The 20,077-nt window shown below is 45.2% G+C and overlaps 1 protein-coding gene across 1 annotated transcript in view; it reads right to left on the bottom strand.

Moving 5' to 3' along the window:
* Nucleotides 1-20,077, bottom strand: part of TNRC18 (trinucleotide repeat containing 18) — a 162,402-nt gene that overhangs the window by 91,627 nt on the left and 50,698 nt on the right. Inside the window, 6 exon segments of the mRNA XM_043983817.1 lie at nt 2-25; nt 27-71; nt 73-377; nt 2,759-2,884; nt 18,352-18,478; nt 18,481-18,509. Coding sequence (XP_043839752.1) covers nt 2-25; nt 27-71; nt 73-377; nt 2,759-2,884; nt 18,352-18,478; nt 18,481-18,509 — 656 coding nt within the window.

Raw genomic sequence — 20,077 nt, 5'->3', positions numbered from 1 at the left:
GCTCTCCACCTCCTAAACCCCGGTGGGCCCATGTGCTCGGCCACGAAGGGGGAGAGCCGGTCACCCATCTTGGGCTGCCCGCTCCAGCCCACTTAGTCTCCGCTCCCCCTCCGGCTTAGCATCCTGAGTCAGGTCCACGACGCTCCGAGGCCGTGGCTCCTCCTTGGCCTTGCTGTCCCTCTTGCTGAAGGGTGGTGGCAGGTCACCTCGACATGCCCGTTCTTTACTGTGCTCCTTCGCGGTGCCCTCCCGGGAGCTTTTGGGAAGGTGGCTGAGCTCCTTATCCCGAAGCAGGGAGGCCGATGAGTGGCTGGCTGGTGTCCTGGACACAGGGTTCTGGGGGTGCAAGGCCACCTGGCCTGGCAGAAAGAATCCATCTGCAAAATAGCAGGAAAGTAGTGAGTCACAGAGCTCAAACCAGCCTGTCCCTACCAAGTGGTAGCATCATCCATACTAATAATGCAAGATCAGGAAGAGGACCACTGGCAACAGACTCAAAATGCGTAGGGAGATGGGTAGTTTTAGACTCAGTCAATGAGAGGGGATTTGATTTGCATGACTGCTTGTCAGTCAAAGCAAATTTGGGGGTAAAATAAAAATTAAATTAAATTTTTAAAAAATTTTAAAAGAAAAAAGCAAATTTGGGTTTTCTCTTTTCTTTTTTGGTGGGGTGGGAGTGGGAAAAGAGGGTGCAAAATGGTAGGGGAATAAAAATAGAAATACGTTCATTGAAAAATAAAATGAAGTAAGGTAGGGTATTAAAAAAAAAAAAAGGTCAAATAATCTAGCCTGCCAGGCTTTCACTTATTTTCACCCTGGGGTGAGAATAAAAAAGCAAATCAAATTTACCACTTCAAAATGTGACTTTAGCTCAGGGCCAATTAGAGGAAACCCAGGAAATACTTAGGAAGGAGGAAGCAGCCTTCCTTGTGCTTTCTGACCCTCTGTTTCTCATCAAGATACAGTAGATTCCATTTGGTGGTGATGAAACCAAGCTATCCCCCACACACACACACACAGGGAAGGGTTCTTCTCTCTAGAGGGAGGGTCTGCCTACATCAGTGGGCAGAACAAAGAGGCCAGGCTGAAGGAAAGCCAAAGTGGTCTGTTCTGACCCTGCAGAGGGAATAATTTCCAAGCCTGGAATTTAGCACCCACAGCCACAATCCCAAAATAGTGTGAGATCAGACACACTCAACAGCTACCTCATCCCTTTGTAAAACAACTCAGAGATTATCATCTCCTTGTTGGATAATGCTAACTCCTGGGCCAAAATCTTATGCTTTTCATAACATCATACTTTGTGGCATCCTGAAGACACCTTTGGTGTGTGATGGGCCAGGTTTCCTCACTCTCTTTTGCAAATTTTTCACCAGAGGGGTAAGGGGAGGAGGGAATTCCATAGACTAAAGGTGGTAGTGTTGATATGGGGATGACTTGGGGAGAAGTCAGGAAGAGAGGTAATGTATCCCTAAGTGCATGTGTGTATGTATGTATGTATTCAATCAGTCATCCTCACATTAAACAAATATTTATTCTCAAAATGTAGAAAGCTATGTAGGGGGAAAAGAAAGAGAGAAAGAGAAGAGGAGAGGAGAGAAGAGAGAGGGAGGGAGGGGGAGAAAGGGGGAAGGAGAAGAGAGAGTGAGGGGGAAGAGAGAGAGAGGGAGGGAGAGAAGAGAGAGGGAGGGGGAGAGAGGTGGAAGGAGAAGAGAGAGTGGGGGGGAGGGAGAGAAAGAAGAGAGAGGGAGGGGGAGAAAGGGGAAGGAGAAGAGAGAGTGAGAGGCGGGGGAGGGAGAGGAGAGAAGAGAGAAGGAGGGAAGGAGGGGGAGAGAGGGGGGAGGAGAGGAGAGAGAGAGAGAGAAAGGGAGGGAGAGAGAGGGGGGAGGAGAGGAGAGAGAGAGAGAGAGGGGGGAGGAGAGGAGAGAGAGAGAGAGAGGGGAGAGAGGGGAAGGAGAGGAGAGAGAGGAGGAAAGGAGGAGGGGGGGAGAAGAGGGGAGAGAGAAAGACAGACAGAGACAGAGAGAGAGAGAAAGTAACCAACTGTAACCAAGGGAGATACACAGTGAAGCAGAGAGCTGGAAAGACACCTAAGGATTTTGTCAGTGTAGAAAATGTGTCTAGGATGAAATCAGAAAGCTAGACCTTCAGATACAGGAGGGATAACAAAAGGTCGGGTGAAGCACATATCCCAGCAGCATATACAGGCATATCCCGGGTAGGAAACAGGGAAACACCAAACTTGGGCCTTTTTGTGGAGGGTCTGCAGTTTGGCACTGCCCAACCCAAGGCGGTTAGAGGATTCCTTGGCTCAGTCTCTCTTCTACATAACATCAACTGTTAGGACTCGGGGTGGGGGTGGAGGGTGTCGCAGAGGAGGAAAGAGGGGTGGGTCCTTGGGAACTGGGAAGACAGAAAGAAGCTACCCTAAAAGGCTTCCCCCTCCCCCACCACGGAACCCTGGGATGGGGATCCCTTCCTTCCACTGCTGACATAACCACTCTTGAGATCTCACCATCCCTCCCCTTCCCTGGCTTCCCACTTCTCCCTACCCCCCACCATGCCTAAGAAGAAGAAACTGGCATTAACAAAGAGAGGGACATAGGGAGGGCAGGAGGGAAGCCTCTTGCCAAGCCCTGCAAAGGCAGAGGGAAGCTGCCATGTGGGAAGAAGGGGAGAAAAGGGGAGTAGGAGCATATGTCTGCTGTGGGCAGACAGACGGCACCCAGCTCCCAACAACCCGCCCACGCACGCTGACCTTTCGGAGAGTCAAAGAGACCGGGCTGCCCCAGCTGGGCCAGAAGGGGACTGCCGCTGTTGGGGGGCTCCAGGTGGCTCAGGGGAATATACGAAGGGTACAGCCCATTAGGCAGATGGGAAAAGCCTGAAAAACAGAAAGAGGAAACATGTTTTGGGAACAGCATGCTAGCAAATTTTTTTTTTTTGAAACACAGAATTGCAGATTGTTTTGGCTGGCAACCCCAAATGCCAGATGAGGCAACTGCTAGATTTAGCGCCATCTTTACTTAAACACGAGGCCTTCCGTAACACAGCAGGCCCCAAAGTGACCCAGCCCCCTCCCACCCTTTTCCATTTCCTCATCTGGAAGGGTGAACCTGCAGTGTGGTATGGTGATAAGCATCCTGGGGTCAGATGATCAGGTGTTTAATCCTTTCCTTGCCATTGGCTAGCTGGGGGGCCATCAGCAAATCACTTCACTTCTAGAGTCTCTGTTTATTTATTTATTTTGTGGGGCAATGGGGGTTAAGTGACTTGCCCAGGGTCACACAGCTAGTAAGTGTCAAGTGTCTGAGGCCAGATTTGAACTCAGGTCCTCCTGAATCCAGGGCCAGTGCTCTATCCACTGCGCCATCTAGCTGCCCCTAGGGTCTCTGTTTATTGATTGATAAAAACAGAGATGAACACAGGATTTGGACCTATCTCTCAGGGTCAAATTTTTTTATTTCATAGATTTAGAAGTGGAAGGGACCTTGGAGGTCATCTAATCCACCTCCCTTATTTATGGATAGGTCCAGAGAAGTTGCAACTTGCCTCTATCATAGGATTATTCACACCCAGTCCTATATCTCCAAATCCAGTCTTCTTTCCATCGCATTATGGGATTGTAGGGAGAAAAAACACTTGGAGGTTTTCAAAGCACTAAGTGGATAGAGTACCGGCCCTGAAGTCAGGCAAACCTGAGTTCAAGCCTGGTCTCAGACACTAGCTGTGTGACCTTGGGCAAGTCACATAACCCTGTTTGCCTCAGTTTCCTCATCTGTAAAAACGAGCTGTAGAAGGAAATGGCAAACCACTTTGAGTCTCTTTGCCAAGAAAAACCCAAATGGGGTCCTGAAGAATTGGACATGACTGAAATAACCAAACAACAATAATAACAACACATATGTGTGAGTTATTTTCTTTACAATAATGATCTCCAAGGTTCCTTCCTGCTCTGTGCCTCAAAATTCTACTCTTGCTCACACTGATGCCTCCTATCCCAGAACTACCCCAAATCTAGTCAGTCCCACACACTTTATTTATTTGGGGGGGGGGCAATTAGGGTTAAGTGACTTGCCCAGGGTCACACAGCTAGTAAGTGTTAAGTGGCTGAAGTCGGATTTGAACTCAGGTCCTCCTGACCCACACACTTTAGAACTTGGAACTGTTTCAACTTTGCAACTGTGAACCTTCTCAACGAGACAGTAAGCTCCTTAAGGACAGGGGCCTACTTTCCCACAAAGCCTAGGCATTCTTGTCAAAAGCATGGAAGCTATTCAATAAATATCCCTTGATTGATTTTGCACTTTGAAGCATGCACAGAAAAATACAATTAAATGTCAGAGTGATTATCTACTTATTAGCTCAAGCCATCTAGAGAACATTACTTGATAGTACTTTGTTAACCAGTTAATGTTAATAAGTTATACACAACCAGGCATATCAGATGGAACGCTGAAGCTGGGTTCAAATTCTGCCTCAAACACAAGCTGTATGACCCTAAACAAATCATTTAACCTCTCTCTGAGCCTCAAGTCTCTCATCTGTGAAATGGGCATGATGTGTTGGCTTCCTACTTTAAAAAGCATAACAACAGCACTTGGTTTTCAAGGCTGCTATCAAAATCCAATGAGGGGGCAGCTAGGTGGCACAGTAGATAGAGCACCGGTCCTGGAGTCGGGAGTACTTGGGTTCAAATCCGGCCTCAGACACTTAACACTTACTAGCTGTGTGACCCTGGGCAAGTCACTTAACCCCAATTGCCTCACTTAAAAAAAAAAAAAATCCAGTGAAATAATACAGGGTGTCCCAAAAGCTTCAAAGACTCTTGGGACACCCACTATCTATAAAGTGCTCCACGAACCTAGCTATGTAATTGCTAGCTACTACAATTACCACCAGCTATAAATTCCAGAGCCCAAGGCAAAGACCCCATCTCTCCCACACCTTTAACCAGTCTTGCTTCAGGCACAGGAGGATGATGTTAATTGCTTTTAATTCATCTTCAACTCAACCCCAAAATGGATTACTTACTTACCTATGGTTGAGCCAGCTAGAATTGTTCGTTTCTTTTCTTTTTTTTTTGTAATTGTTAATTTCTTGAAAGAAATAAAAACGTGGGCAGTGAATAAAGCACCAGCCCTGGATTCAGGAGGACCTGAATTCAAATCCAGAAAATCCAGCCTCAGACACTTGGCACTAGCTGTGTGACCCTGGGCAAGTCACTTAACCCTCATTGCCCCACCAAAAAAAAAAAAAAAAGGAATAAGGAAGGAAGGAAGGAAGGAAGGAAGGAAGGACGGAAGGAAGGAAGGAAGGAAGGAAGGAAGGAAGGAAGGAAGGAAGGAAGGAAGGAAGAAAGGAAGAAAGGAAGAAAGGAAGAAAGGAAGAAAGGAAGAAAGAAAGAAAGAAAGAAAGAAAGAAAGAAAGAAAGAAAGAAAGAAAGAAAGAAAGAAAGAAAGAAAGAAAGAAAGAAAGAAAGAAAGAAAGAAAATAGTTCCTTTTTCAAGTCTCTTGTCATTCAGCCTTTTTAAATGGATAACTCTAAACTGGACTTTCCTTCTCTTTCCTGTGTCTCCAGTTTCCTCTTTTATAAAATGATGGAGTTGGTCTTCATCACCTCTAAACACCCTCCTAGCTCCAGCTAGCATTCAGATCACCAGGGATCTAACAGGGAGAAATCTAAACATGTCAAACCCACCTGATTAGCCATCCATGTGATGACCAGATGGAAGATAGGGCAAACCATGTCTTTGACAACAATGTCACTGAAGAAACTGAAGCACTGGGTGGCTGTGCCTAGTCCCAAATCATAGTTTGTTTTGTTTTTGTTGGGGGGGGTGTGGGTGTGTGGTTTGTGGGGCAATGGGGGTTAAGTGACTTGCCCAGAGTCACACAGCTATTAAGTGTCAAGTGTCTGAGGCCGGATTTGAACTCAAGTCCTCCTGAATCCAGGGCCTGTGCTTTATCCACTGTGCCACCTAGCTGCCCCCCATATAGCAGTTTGGAGCAGATAGGCTATAATCCTGGATCTCGAAGTCTAAGGAGTAAGGGGAGCCTCAACCAGCTGCAGAGCAGGATAGGGTAGTGTCTTAAATTCCATCTATTTTGCAGATGAGGAAACTGAGGCAAATTATGGTTAAGTGACTTGCCCAGGGTCACACAGTTAATAATCATCTGAAGTCAAATTTGAATTTGAATCTTCCTAATACCACATTATAGCAATATGTACATACAGAAACATTTATTTATTTGTGTGTTTTTCTGTGTGTGTGTGTGTGTATACACATACACGGATATGTTTATACATATGTGTGTATATCTGCATATAAACACGTGTGTGCATGCATGTGTATATGTGTGTGTACAATATACAAACATAAATCATGCATGGCCTTTGGGCTTCTAAACCATGTCTGAAATAACCACTCTCTTTCTGGTAGCAGGTATATTGGCAAATCACAGCTTGCTTGCTCAGGCAAGGGTCACCTTGTCTTGAACCCTGTAGGCATCATGGTAATTTACCACTTCAAAGGATAACGTTTCTTCTTTATACCCTTTCCAACACAGGTATACTATCTGTCCTTCCAGGAGAACCTCATACCTGGGAATGTAGCTATAAAGCCCCAAGGCCTTTTCGAGAGAAGTCCTTAGAGGTCTTCAGTAATTAATAGTCCTTGGACAGGGCCCAAGAAGGACTATTTCCTATGTTATTCTGTTCTAAAGGGAATTGTGCTTTGTCTATGCTAAGGTCCAAGGGTAGACTTAAATCTCCAAGGGCTTAAGGGAAACCAAAGGAGGGAAATTTACCAATTCTCACTCTCCTCCATATTCACCTGGAGTAAGGTACTGTCACCTTAACAAGGATTCCCAAGAAAGTCAGTGATGGTGGGAAAAGACAGTTCCTTATAATTCAATTTTGTTTTTAAAAATAAAACAATTGTTCTTTTAATTTCACCTCCTTTCTTTCCCTCTCCTCCCATGGAGCCATCCCTTATAACAAAAGGGAAAATGCAGTTCAGCAAAACTAACAGACACATGGGAAAAAATCCAACAACATATGCAGTTTTCCATACCCATGGTCCCCACCTCTGCAAAGAAGGTGGGAAGTTGAATTCACAATTCTAATTCAAAATAAAGTCGCTGAACCTGGAGTCAGGAAGACTCATCTTCCAGAGTCCAAATGTGGCCTCAGACACCTTACTAGCTGTGTGATCCTGGGCAAGTCACTTAACCCTTTTTACCTCATTTTCCTTAGCTGTAAAATGAGCTGGAAATGAAAATGGCAAACCAATCCAGTATCTTTGCCAAGAAAATCCCAAATGGGGGTCACGAATGTAGGACAGGACAACAATAAACTAGTAATTTTTGTGCCCAGGGCAAGTAGTAAAAAAAAGACATTTCTTCTGTAGATCAAAGGGCGTGGAGGAAGGATGGGGGATAGGTTAGTGGAAGACACTCAGTCTAAGTAAGGCTACAGTGGCTGGGGAGTTTGGGCGGGGTGGACACCTTCCCAGAGGTGTGACATTGGGGAAGGAAGTGCTCAAAGAGTTGGCCTCCAATTTTAATTAAGTATGCTTACTAGTAACTTGAGTGGCTAAGAACAATTCTTCCTAGTCGGAAAGAACTTTAAATGTTATCACCCCAATAAATTTCAAGGCAAACACCCAGGCTCTCCCACACCCCTTAGCCAAGAATGCTTCAAGCACAGGAGAAATATTCTAATTATTTTAATTAATCTTCAGCCCCACTCCAGGATTGGGCATGAGGAAACCCAATCTAAGGAGGAGGAGACTGGAGGCCACAGAGATGCAGGGACCTCTCTTAGTGGCTCCAGTGCTCAAATGTAAAGTCTGGAAGACAGTTCAAATCCTGCCCTCAACCTAACCTAATTCTATGACCCTGGATAAGTAGTCATTTAACATCCATAAGCCCCAGTTTCATCATGTGTTAAATATTTATTTTTCAGGGGGTAGGAGAAAGTAAGAGGGAGAAAGAATGATAATTGTAAAAAAAAAAATGCTTTAAAATAAAATAAATGGGGTTAATAATAGCATCTCCCTCACCGAGTTGTTGTGAGAATCAAATGAAGTAACAAGTAAATTGCTTTGCAAACCATAAAATGCTATATTTTTGTTTAGTTGTTCCAGTTGAGTCTGACTCTCTATGACTCAATTTGGGTTTCCCTTGACCAAGATACTGGATTGATTTGCCATTTTCTCTCTGCAGCTCATTTTGCACACAAAGAAAGTGAGGCAAACAAGGTTAAGTGACTTGTCCAGGGTCACACAACTGCTGTCTGAAGCCTGATTGAACTCTGGACCTCCTGACTCCAGGGCCCATGCTTTATCCACTGGACCACCTAGGTGCCCTAAAAATGCTATATAATGCTATATTCTTATTAAGAAATCAGTCTTCATTTTACAGCTAGGTGGCTGTAAAAAGTTCAAATCCAGCCTCAGACATTTGATTGACACTTACTAGCTGTGTGACCCTGGGCAAGTCACTTAACCCCCATTGCCCTGCAAAAAAAAGAAAAAAAGAGAAAAGAAAAGAAATCAGTCTTCAGGGCAGCTAGGTGGCACAGTGGATAGAGCACTGGCCCTGGAGTCAGGAGTACCTGAGTTCAAATCCAGCCTCAGACACTTGACACATACTAGCTGTGAGACCCCAGGCAAGTCATTTAACCCCAATTGCCTCAAAAAAACAAAACAAAAAAAAAAGAAATCAGTCTTCATGCTACTGAGGTGTTCTAGGCTAATGGTCTCCACTAGGCCATCTTAACAAGTCTCTCCAGGAAAAGGTTTACTTTGATGATAAAGATTTAAAAGAACTGAGGAGAAAAGGGTAAAGTATCTTTAACCATATCATTCAACCATATCCTTATGAACCACAGAGAAACATGGGATGGGTAATTGTATTGTTAGGTAGGTGTATAGGTGCCTTTACCCAGAATTTAGCACAATGCCTGGTACCTAGTAAGGACTTAGGACTTAATAAATACTTGGATCATCAATTAGAGAGATGTCTCTAGTAGAGAGCCATAGGGCTTCCACCACCCCACCCCACCCCCCCCCCCACCCCCCCCCCCAGCCCCCTTCAGTGACTTAGATAAAAGGTATAGCTGTAATACTTATGAAAGTTGGTGGGCAACACACAAGTCTGGAGAAACAACAATAGGAATGATAGAGTGGAAATTCCAAAAAATATGGTTAGAATAGAGCAATAGCCTGGAGTCTAATAAGATGAAATTTAACAGGGATAAATACAATGTTCCAAACGATCAACTAAGTAATTATACAAGTACAAGGCCAGGTAGATGCTACTAGGAAATAGTTCAGGAGAAGAAGGAAGTCCCAGGAAGGGAGGAGGGGGAGGGGCAGGGTTATGGGACTGTAGCTCAAAATCAAACACTGAAAGACATAGAGTCCCTCAAAAGTCAGTGCAAGCTTGGCCTGCATTCACAGAAGCACAAAATCTAGAGAGTAAGGTAATCTAATACCACCACCACAAGAGCCCCTTCCAACTGTATTCTGCCCTAGTTTAGACCAGATAGTTGGGTGGGTTCAGTGGACAGCACACTGAGCCTGGAGTCAGGAAGATCTGAGTTCAAATCCAGCCTCACACACTTACTAGTCCAGCTGTGTGACCCTGGGCAAGTCATTTCACTTCTACCTGCCTCAGATTCCTCAACTGCAAAATGGGGACCAATAGCCCCTTAGAGCTGTTTCGAGCATCAAATGAGATATTTGTAAAGTTCTTTAACACAGTTCCTGGCACATTTATTGTTAATTTGTTTTTCAGTCAGAGCCAACTCTTCATGGGGTTTTCTTGGCAGAGATATTGAAGTAGTTTGCCATTTCCTTCTCCAGCTCATTTTACAGCTGAGAAAACTGAGGCAAACAGGAATAAGTGACTTGTCCAGAGTAACACAGCTAGTAAATGTCTGAGGCCAGACGAACTCAGACTGACGAGTCTTCCTGCTTAGCTGCCCCAAAGCAAGAGAAGAAAGTAAGACATAATTTCAAAAAGGTAGGGTTAAAAAAAAAACCAATGGGTGTTTTCTAGTTAATGCTCAGATGGTTAACAAGGAAATGGAATTCAATCCAATACCTGCAACTCCTTAATGAAAGCTTTCCCATAAATCAACAGGAATTTATTTTTTAAGCACCTACTACATATGCCAAGGCACCGTATTAGGTACTGGCATTACAAAGACAAAAAAAAAGTCCCTGCCTCCAAGAAGCTTAAATTTTAACAGTGAAAACATGTTATGTACACATATAAGCATGTACGACACATAGAGGAATAAGGACAGGGGCTGGGCATGTGACTTTCTTCACTAGCATTAAGAACTCCCAAATGAGGAAACCTCCTCAACCAAGTGGAAACAAATCATTTATTAAGTGCCTACTTTGTACCCAGGCACTACACTAAGCACTGAGATGATTTTTTTTAATGGTTAAAAAGGGGGCAACTAGGTGGCGCAGTGGATAGAGCACCGGCCCTGGAATCAGGAGTACCTGAGTCAAATCCGGCCTCAAACACTTGACACTTACTAGCTGTGTGACCCTGGACAAGTCACTTAACCCTCATTGCCCCTCCAAAAAAACAAAAAACAACAACAAAATGGTTTAAAAAAACCTTTCCTGCTCTCAGGGAGTTCACACTCTAATGAGAGAAACAACAAACTACATACAGGAGAAAATCCGAAATAATCAGAGGCAGGGCACTGGCATCAGGGAGGACCCAAAAAAGCTTTTTTTTGGTGGGAGGTCTGAGGGAAGCCTGGGCTAAGATGAGAAGGCAGTGAATTCCAGGCATGAGATGTCACAGCCAATAAAAATGCAAAGGGTTGGGGCAGCTAGGTGTCACAGTGGATAGAGCACCGGCCCTGGAGTCAGGAGTACCTGGGTTCAGATCCAGCCTCAGACACTTAACACTTAATAGCTGTGTGACCCTGGGCAAGTCACTTAACCCCAACTGCCTCACAAAAAAAAAAAGAAAAAGGAAATGCAAAGGGTGGGAAGGCATTCCCACAGCGTGAGGACCAGCAAAGAAGCCAGTGGAACTGAATTGGAAAGTAAGTGGAGAGAAGAGTCAAGTATAACACTGGAAGGATAGGAAGTGGCCATCTTTGTTATTAAGGGCTTTAATGCCAAACATAGCATTTTTATATTTGGATCCTGGAGGCAATGGGGCCTCAAAGGAATTTACTGAATTTGGGGGATGACCTGGTCAGATCCCACCTGCATTTAGGAAGATCACTGTGACAACCCAAGACAAGGAAGGCCTGAAGTAGGGGATGAGCCTTGAGACAAGGCAGTATTACTGACCTGCCTGGGGTTACACAGCCGATTCAGGTCAGAAATGGTACCTGGGGGGCAGCTAGGTGGCACAGTGGATAAAGCACCGGCCCTGGATTCAGGAGGACCTGAGTTCAAATACAGCCTCAGACACTTACTAGCTGTGTGACCCTGGGCAAGTCACTTAACCCTAATTGCCTCACCCCCCCCCCCAAAAAAAAAAGAATGGTACCTGAACCCAGGCATTCCTGATTCTAAGACTGCCTCTGGCCAATGTTTGTGTGTGTTGGGGGACAGGAGAGGAGGAGGGGAAAGGAACCACAGAGAGGCTCTATATTACCAGCCACTATATATATATATATATATATATATTATATATATATCCCTCCTCACCATCATCACCCCATCACCATCATCCCCCCACCCTCCTACATCTGCCTCATAACTCAGTTCAGTGGATTATCAGTGAGTGTCATACATGTTTTCTGGGAATTCATGGATGAGACAATGAGTTTCAAAGACCTTGAGAGAAAGGGCTCTCCCACCCTCCCCACATTCCTACTTCAATAGGGAACACCTGATGGGAAGGCCATCTTGTTTTGAAAGACCCCTGGTACCTCACTTTCTCCCAGGGCCCACCACCCCCTGGCCAGGGCTCTGAGGATTTAGAAGCCATCAGTGGGGAAATCTCTCTCTTAAATGTGGCCTAAATCCCTCCCACTACATCTTAAACCCGTCTCCTCTTATTCCTTCCTCAGTGGAGATAGCCAAAAGCTGGTCACCCTCTGGCGAGAGAGGCCTTCACACAGGCGAGGACCTTTATTAAACGCCTCCCTGAGTCTTCCCAGTCAAATAATCCCACTCCCTTTAGGCTTTTGTGCAGGGGCTTATTTCCCAAGCCTTTAATCATCCAGCCTGCCTATTCCACCCACAGCCCAGCCACCCTCCCAGGTCAAGCTAAGGGCTCGGTCAGGCCATCTGGTAATAATGAAATTGGGCGGGGGAGACAGAGGGGAGAGGTGGAGAGATCCCTCAGGGGGCTTCAGAAGGGGAGGGGGGAAGTAAGGTGTGGGGTGACCTAGGACAAAGGTCAGGGGAAGCCTCCCCTGCATCCCAGAGAGGAAGGAAGGCCCAGGCAGGCCTGGGCACAGCGGCTACCATGGCAACAGAAGCAAGGCCTGACAGGCTGGACTTTTGTCTCTGCTCAGGCCCTGGGAATCGCCGAAGGGGGGCTGGCTGGAGGGGGAGGCGAGGCTGAAGTGGGGAACCCTCACTCACCAGCCAATGGGGGGAGGAATCAGAGAGGCAGCTGCAAGGGTAAAGGCCTCAGGGGAAAACAGCAGCAGAAAGCCGTGTGAGGCCTTGGCAAGGTCCTCCAGCTTGGCAAGGTGACTTCCATCCCCTACCGGGGAGCCCCAGGGTATGACTTTAATCAATAACCACGTCAGTGAAATTTCCTAACAGTCAGAACAGGCCTGATTCAAGGATCCAAACACCTCCCAGCTCCTGCCCTAGGGGTCAGAGGAGAGGAGAGAACTTTGCAGGCCAGCTATGTAAATGAAGCTCCTTGGCCCAAGGAACCAAACTAGGCCAGGAAAGGAAAGCAGAGGAAATGCCAAGCAATACAATATGAAAAGCATTTATGAAATGCCTCCTTGGTGCCGGATGCAAAGGATACAGAGGTGAAGAAAAATAGACCCTGCCCTCAGAAAGCTTCCCTTCTAAAAGGGGAACAAGCAGGTACTCAGCTCAAATTCAAGGTAGAAGGGCATAAATGAAACCATCATCTTCCTCCATGCTCGTCATCACTATCATTAATAACCCATTAAGGTCAGCAAAGTGCTTTACAAATACTAACTCATCTGATTCTCACAACAACCCTGGGAGGGAGGTGCTGTCATATCATTCCCATTTTACAAATGGGAATACCAAGGCAGGCAGCAGCTAAATGACTTGGCTAGGATCACATAGCTAGTAAGTGTTTGAGGCTGGACTCAGAACTAAGGTTTCCCTTCTAACTCCAGGTCTGGAGCTCCATTCACTGCATCACCTGTTCACTTGCCCTCTAGAGAGGGCCAAGCCAATGCTCATGGTAAAGAAAGAAGGGGGGGGGGGGGGGGGAAGGAAGAACACCTGCAGGCCACAGATTCACTCTTTTTTTTTTTTTTTAGTGACGCAACTGGGGTTAAGTGACTTGCCCAGGGTCACACAGCTAATAAGTGTTAAGTGTCTCAGGCCAGATTTGAACTCAGGTACTCCTGACTCCAGGGCCGGTGCTTCATCCACTGCGCCACCTAGCTGCCCCCCCACAGATTCACTCTTGGACCCCTAACTCCTTGGGACACCAATGCTGGCAGCTGCCCCACACCTTTGGGGGAGCTCTCCCCAAGGTTAAAAATCAAAGATTGTAGAGTCAGAAGAGACTTGTGAGATTATTTTATCCATTCATCTTATATTATAGTGAAAGAAATGGAGGTCCAGAAACATAGGGAAGGGGAGAAGTCACTAAACCAAGAAGAGGAAGGAGAAATAAGAAGAGAGGGTGTCAGCTTGGGGTAAGAGAAAGAGCAGTGAACTTGAATTCAGGAAGGTTCAGCTCCCACTTTAAAGTGCTTGTTAGCCGTGTGATGCTGGACGGGGAAGCCTATGTCCTTCCTCTATAAAATGGAGACTAAATATCTTTGAGCTTATTCTCATCTGTAAAAATAAGAACCACACCAAAAAAAACAAAGAACAAAAAACAACCCTGCTAATATCTCTAGTGCTTGCTCCAAAGGGCTTTCCAGAGGATCAAATGAAATGGTTTATGTTAGAGTACTCACAAAAGTTAGTTGGTCAGGTGGTAGTAGTAGTAGTATATGATTGATGTGAACAGTGACTGGGATGGAGTGAATAATAGTAACAATAATAGCTAGCACTTATATGGTGCTTTAAGGTCTGCAAAGCACTTTTTTTTTTGGTGGAGCAATTGAGGTTAAGCAACTTGCCCAGGGTCACACAGCTAGTGTCAAGTGTCTGAGGCTGGACTTGAACTCAGGTCCTACTGAATCCAAGGCTGGTGCTTTATCCACTGCTCTATCTAGCTGCCCACAAGGCACTTTTACAAATATCTCATTTATCCTCAGAAGGAATCTTGGAGGCAGGTGCTATTATCATCATCCCCATTTTACAAATGAGGAGCCTGAGGCAGAAAGAGGTTAGGAGGCTGGCCCAGAGTCACAGAGCTAGTTAGGTATGTGAGATAGGTTTTGAACTCAGGACTTCTAACTCCACATCTAGGACTCTATCCCTGCTTAGCTACCTCACAAGAACCTCACTCTTGACATACACACCCACACCCCTTGCTTGCCATCAATGTTCATTTGGGCATCCCAGATGGAGAAAAATCATTGGTGAATCAACTTCTGCTGGTAGGTAACCAAGTGTAGAGACAGAAGGTAAAGCACAGCATAGACAGAGGAGATGATCAGGAAGGAACGTAAATGAATAAAAGGAGGAGGGGGGAGAGAATCGCAGAAATTTATTACAATGTAACAATGGTTTTGGGGGGGGGGTTGTTTTTTTCCAATGAGGGGAGAAAGGAGGAAGAGAAAATAGGTTATTGTTCATTGAAAAAAATAACATCTTGATATTCAAAATTTTTAAATGAAAGTATTAAAAAAAAAGGAAAAACCACGGATGCCCATTCACAAGTCGGAGTGTGTACCCATACTTCTCGATATCACTCACACTCATACACACACACACACACACACACACACACACACACACACACAGCTTCATCCTAAACTCCCCAACTACAAGGCCAACTGATGGGACTAGGAGAGAAAAAGGAAAGATTTATAAAGCTAGGCTCCATACTAGTGCTTGCGTACATTATGTTTTACATATCCGTGGCACAGCCGGGCAGCTATAAATATTAACCCTTAAGGCAGAGCCCAGTAATTTACTGATTTCCGTAGGCACAGAAAGCTCATTTTGTCACCTGCTCCTAAAATTAAATGCAGGGAAAGGAATCCCCGCTGAGCTGGCCAACAATCTCAGCAGCAGGCCCCCGACCCTGCCCCCCCAAAACAACCATGGAAGAGCTTGGTTCCCTTGAGGGTGGCTTGGCCTGGACCTAGAAACTTGCTGAAACAAGCCCTGATCAATTCTGTTCCCCCTTCCTCCTCCAACTCCTTGTCATCTGTGTGTTTGAGGGGCCACTGGGTTGAAGAAGACACCAGGGGCTGTCTTTAAAACGCAGATGGAAATATTCAGTGTGAATAAAGGGGATTTATTCTACTTCTTTCACCCACACCTCCTCACCTCCATCCTCACCCTCACCAAAAACATCCCCTGCAAACAGATCCTATTTGCAAAAGTGCTCTGCAAAGTATAAAGCGCTTTTATGAATTCAGGGATAAGTATTAAAGTATTAGTGGGAAAAGCTGCTTCCTGGGGACTCTTCTCACATCTGGCTGGGCTGGTGGATTGGTCACAGATTTTTTTAACCCACTGGACCACTTAGATGGGACCAAAGAATGTTGCTGGCCCATTCATTCCCTGACCTCAGGAATAATAATAATAATAATACCCCACATACTACATACCAAGTTACAATTTTCAAAGTTAACTTAATACAGGTTCTCTTACTTGCTCCTTTACAACTACAAGATAGGCAGGACAAATATTATCATTCCAATTTTACAGATCAGGAAAACAGAGGCCTAAAGACATAACTGGAAGAGTCTGGACCTGAGCCACAAATAGCTTCCTAACTCCTAGTCCCATGGTTCCTTCTCATCACACCAGCTAAGGCGGAGGGGTTCCTAACCTGGGGTCCATAAACTTTTTTTAAAAATATTTTGATAGGAACAGCTAGGTGGCGCAGTGGATAAAGCACCAGCCCTAGATTCAGGAGGACCTGAGTTCAAATCCGACTTCAGACACGACACTTACTAGCTGTGTGACCCTGGGCAAGTCACTTTAACCCTCATTGCCCTGCCAAAACAAAACAAAAACAAAAACATCAAAAAAAATTTTTTTGATAACTGTATTTCAATGTAACTGGTTCCCTTTATGATCCTGGGTATTTGATTTGATACCTTTAAAAACATTATTCTGAGGAGGTGTCCATAAGGCTTCACCAGACTGCCAAAGGGCCCATGAAACAAAAAAGTTTTTTAAAAACTCTTGAGAGGGGACAGCTAGGTGGTGCAGTGGATAAAGCACCAGCCCTGGATTCAGGAGTACCTGAGTTCAAATCCAGCCTCAGACACTTGAAACTTACTAGCTATGTGACCCTAGGCAAGTCACTTAACCCCCATTGCCCACAAAAAAAAAAAAACAAACAAAAAAAACCTCTTGAGAAAGGTAGACTGGGAAAAATACCTGAGGTCTCTGCCGCCTCCCCCCCTCCACCAGGAGTCTATAAGACCTTCTCTTTCTGGAATTTGTCCTCTTTAACCAGCCCATCCTACTTGTAACCATACAGGGACTTTCTTTTATGAAAATCCAGAGATGGTGGTTCAGGTCTGAAACCTCTCTATTCCTGGGTTCCTTATAGCTACACTACCAAATCCCCCCTTCTCTTAGAGATGCCTGTCACAGGTACTGATTCAGAAATGCCAGGCCCACACGGCAGGAACTCAGGCTAGGACAAGGCCTTGATGAGAGGGGAAATAGGGCTGGGGATGAACACACTTCTACAACCATCCCAGAATCCCCAGAACCGAAGTAAGCCAACGGAAATCAGTCATTGAGGTCCTGGGGTTAGCCGGTCATAAACTATGTTCTTCCATACAAGGAAATGGCCTAATCAGGTGCCAGCCAAATTCCCCATCTCTCATTAGCTGACCTGCTAATCAGCCAGCCAGCCATTCCTTGATTATTTATTATTGAGTCTGATGAATATCCAGTACTATGTTAGGTTGGGGGAAGGGGTTAAGATACAAGGAAAAAAAGGCAAAAGAAGCAGCAGAGAGCACCAAACAAAGGTAAAGCACTTTGTAGACCTTAAAAAGGCTCTAGAAATATCAGTTGTGGGGCAGCTAGGTGGCGCAGTGGATAGAGCACCGGCCCTGGAATCAGGAGTACCTGAGTTCAAATCCAACCTCAGACACTTAACACTTACTAGCTGTGTGACCCTGGGCAAGTCACTTAACCCCAATTGCCTCACTAAAAAAAAAAGAAATATCAGTTGTTATTATGTTAGACCCAGAAATGCCACTAACTAGCTGTGTATCTCTGGCACCCCTCTCCTCCCAAACCGGGTTTTTGTCAGAATATTTTTTTCTTTCTTGATACCTTGTGATTTATAGGTTTATGGAAGGAGCCCCAGATAAGGAAACTCCCTCTCCCAATTCAGATCAGCACCTCCATAGCAACTCATCATCTCAGAGTGCTTGGGGTATTGAGGGGTTCCATCACTTGTGCACCTCTCTCTCTCTCTCTCTCTCTCTCTCTCTCTCTCTCTCTCTCTCTCTCTCTCTCTCTGTTTTATGGACTTCGCATTGGCACTCCCTATCACACCACACTGACACTCTTGTTCAGTGCCGGACTGAGAATAGCAGAAACAAGAAAATGTGAGAAAAGCCAGAGAGAAATCCTGATAAATCTACTCCCCTGGCTTTTCTCCTACCCTGATGATGGCTTTTGGTCAGAGAAAGAAAACATTCAACTATGGTCAATGTCACAGAACAGAAAAGAGCCAGACTCGCTTACTATTCTATTGGGGATCGAAAAATACCCCTTCCTGCTGTTCATTCTGCCCACACCCCCATCCCCAATCCTCTTGTTAAGGGGAAGATTCCTCAAAAGACTCAACAGCTATGAGATCCCAGGAGATAGGAACTCCTTCCTACCTTCAATTCCCCATACTAGTGTCTTTGATTGTTTTCTGGTGCCAAGCCCCTCTCCCCACCTCTGTTGGCTCTCCTACTTCTCTGGTTTCCAAGATGCCTCTTGATACCAGATGAACAATAATCCCCACTCTACCCCCTTGGCCTAGGAAAGATGGGGAGAGGAGGAATACTGACCACTCCACCTCAGGACAGGTCATTACCTTCATGGGAGTGGGCGGCCCACAGTTGCACCATCTGCAGGTTGCTGGGGGTAGGTGATCGGAAGGGAAGGTCAGAGGGCAAAGGGGCAGGGCTTCCATGGGGTGTGGAGGAGGTCCCTAGTCCGCTGGGCCACAAACCCCACCCAGGAAGGCCTCACCTGAATGGGGAAGGATGGAGAAAGAAGTCAGGGTTAGGCAGCAGGTTTAAGGCAGTTTAACCCAGAGTTCCCCTCCCACCCTCCCTATCCCATATATTGCTCCAGGCTGTCTGGAGTAGCACCTATCCCAATTGTTGGGAATTTCCTTTTCTTTTTATCCTCATAGCTTATTCACCCAGCCAGCACATTCTACCAGACTTATCCATATGTCCATCGATTCTTAACACAACCGATCCTTCTTAACTAACTCTCATGTCTGAAGCCAACATTCGCCCCCCACCTCTAACCACTTTTCTTTGGTGAGTCCTATCAGTTCTATTGAGCAAAACTATTGGGGACTTACCCATTCTGAATTAGGGGGACAGGGAGGAAGGGGTGAAATAGGCAAGATAATCACATAAGCCATATACTGCAACATTTCAGAGCCTACACAGGAGACCTGAAAGAGGACCCTTGTTCTAGGACATCCTACTTAGACCATCAGGGAAAAGAGACTTCATTACACAATATTTTATTAAGCACTGACCATATGCAAAGTAGTGAACTAGGCAGGAGACAGGGGAGGGAATATATTGTAAAGATATTATTCCTGCTCTCATAGAGCTTACAATCTAGTTGGGGAGATAATGAGGTATATATGCAATAGACTATACAAAGTCAGTCCAAGGGTCATCGGAAAGATACAAACTACATGCCATAGGAACCCAAAAGAGGAGGTAAATGCCACTCTCATAATGCTATGAGGCAGGCAATACCAAAGCTCAGAGAGATAAAATGATTTGCCCATACAGAGTCACACAACTAGGATTTGAACTCAAGTTTTCCTAACTACACTCATGAAGAAGTGCAACACCTCAGAATTAGAAGAGATTTTTTCAGGGTTTCAGAAAAACCTGGGAAGATTTATATGAATTGATTCAAAGTTAAGTGAGCAGAACCAGGACAACTTTATACACAGTAGCAACAATATTGTATCTATGATCAACTACAAAAAGACTTAGCTACTCCAATCAATCCATTAATCCAAGACAACACCAAAGGACTCATGATGAAAAATGCTTTCCATCTCCAGAGAGAGAACTGGTGACCTCTGAGTACAAATGGGAGCACACTTTTTCACTTTATTTTTGCTTTTTTTTTTTTTTTGGCAACATGGCTACTATAGAAATATTATGCATGACTTCTCATGTAAAAAAAAAAAAAAAGATTAGTCCAAGCCCCAACTCTTTTTTTTTCCTAATTTTTTTTTTTTTTGGTGAGGCAATTGGGGTTAAGTGACTTGCCCAGGGTCACACAGCTAGTAAGTGTTAAGTGTCTGAGGCCGGATTTGAACTCAGGTCCTCCTGAATCCAGGGCCGGTGCTCTATCCACTGCGCCACCTAGCAGCCCCCAAGCCCCAACTCTTACAAGTACAGTTTGGTTTTGATTAGTGAAAATGTCCAGTAGCCTGCTAAAAATAGCAAGTCAAGAATTCTGGAGAAAGGTCAGAGATCCAGGAGTCATCTGTATAAAGGTGAAAGTAGAAATCATTGGGAATGAGGGGAGAGAGCAGAGGGAGAAAAAGAGAG

The sequence above is a fragment of the Dromiciops gliroides genome, chromosome 1, assembly GCF_019393635.1.
Source record: "Dromiciops gliroides isolate mDroGli1 chromosome 1, mDroGli1.pri, whole genome shotgun sequence".
In the NCBI taxonomy this organism is placed as follows: Eukaryota; Metazoa; Chordata; class Mammalia; order Microbiotheria; family Microbiotheriidae; genus Dromiciops; species Dromiciops gliroides.
This window is presented reverse-complemented; position numbering and strand designations above follow the sequence as displayed.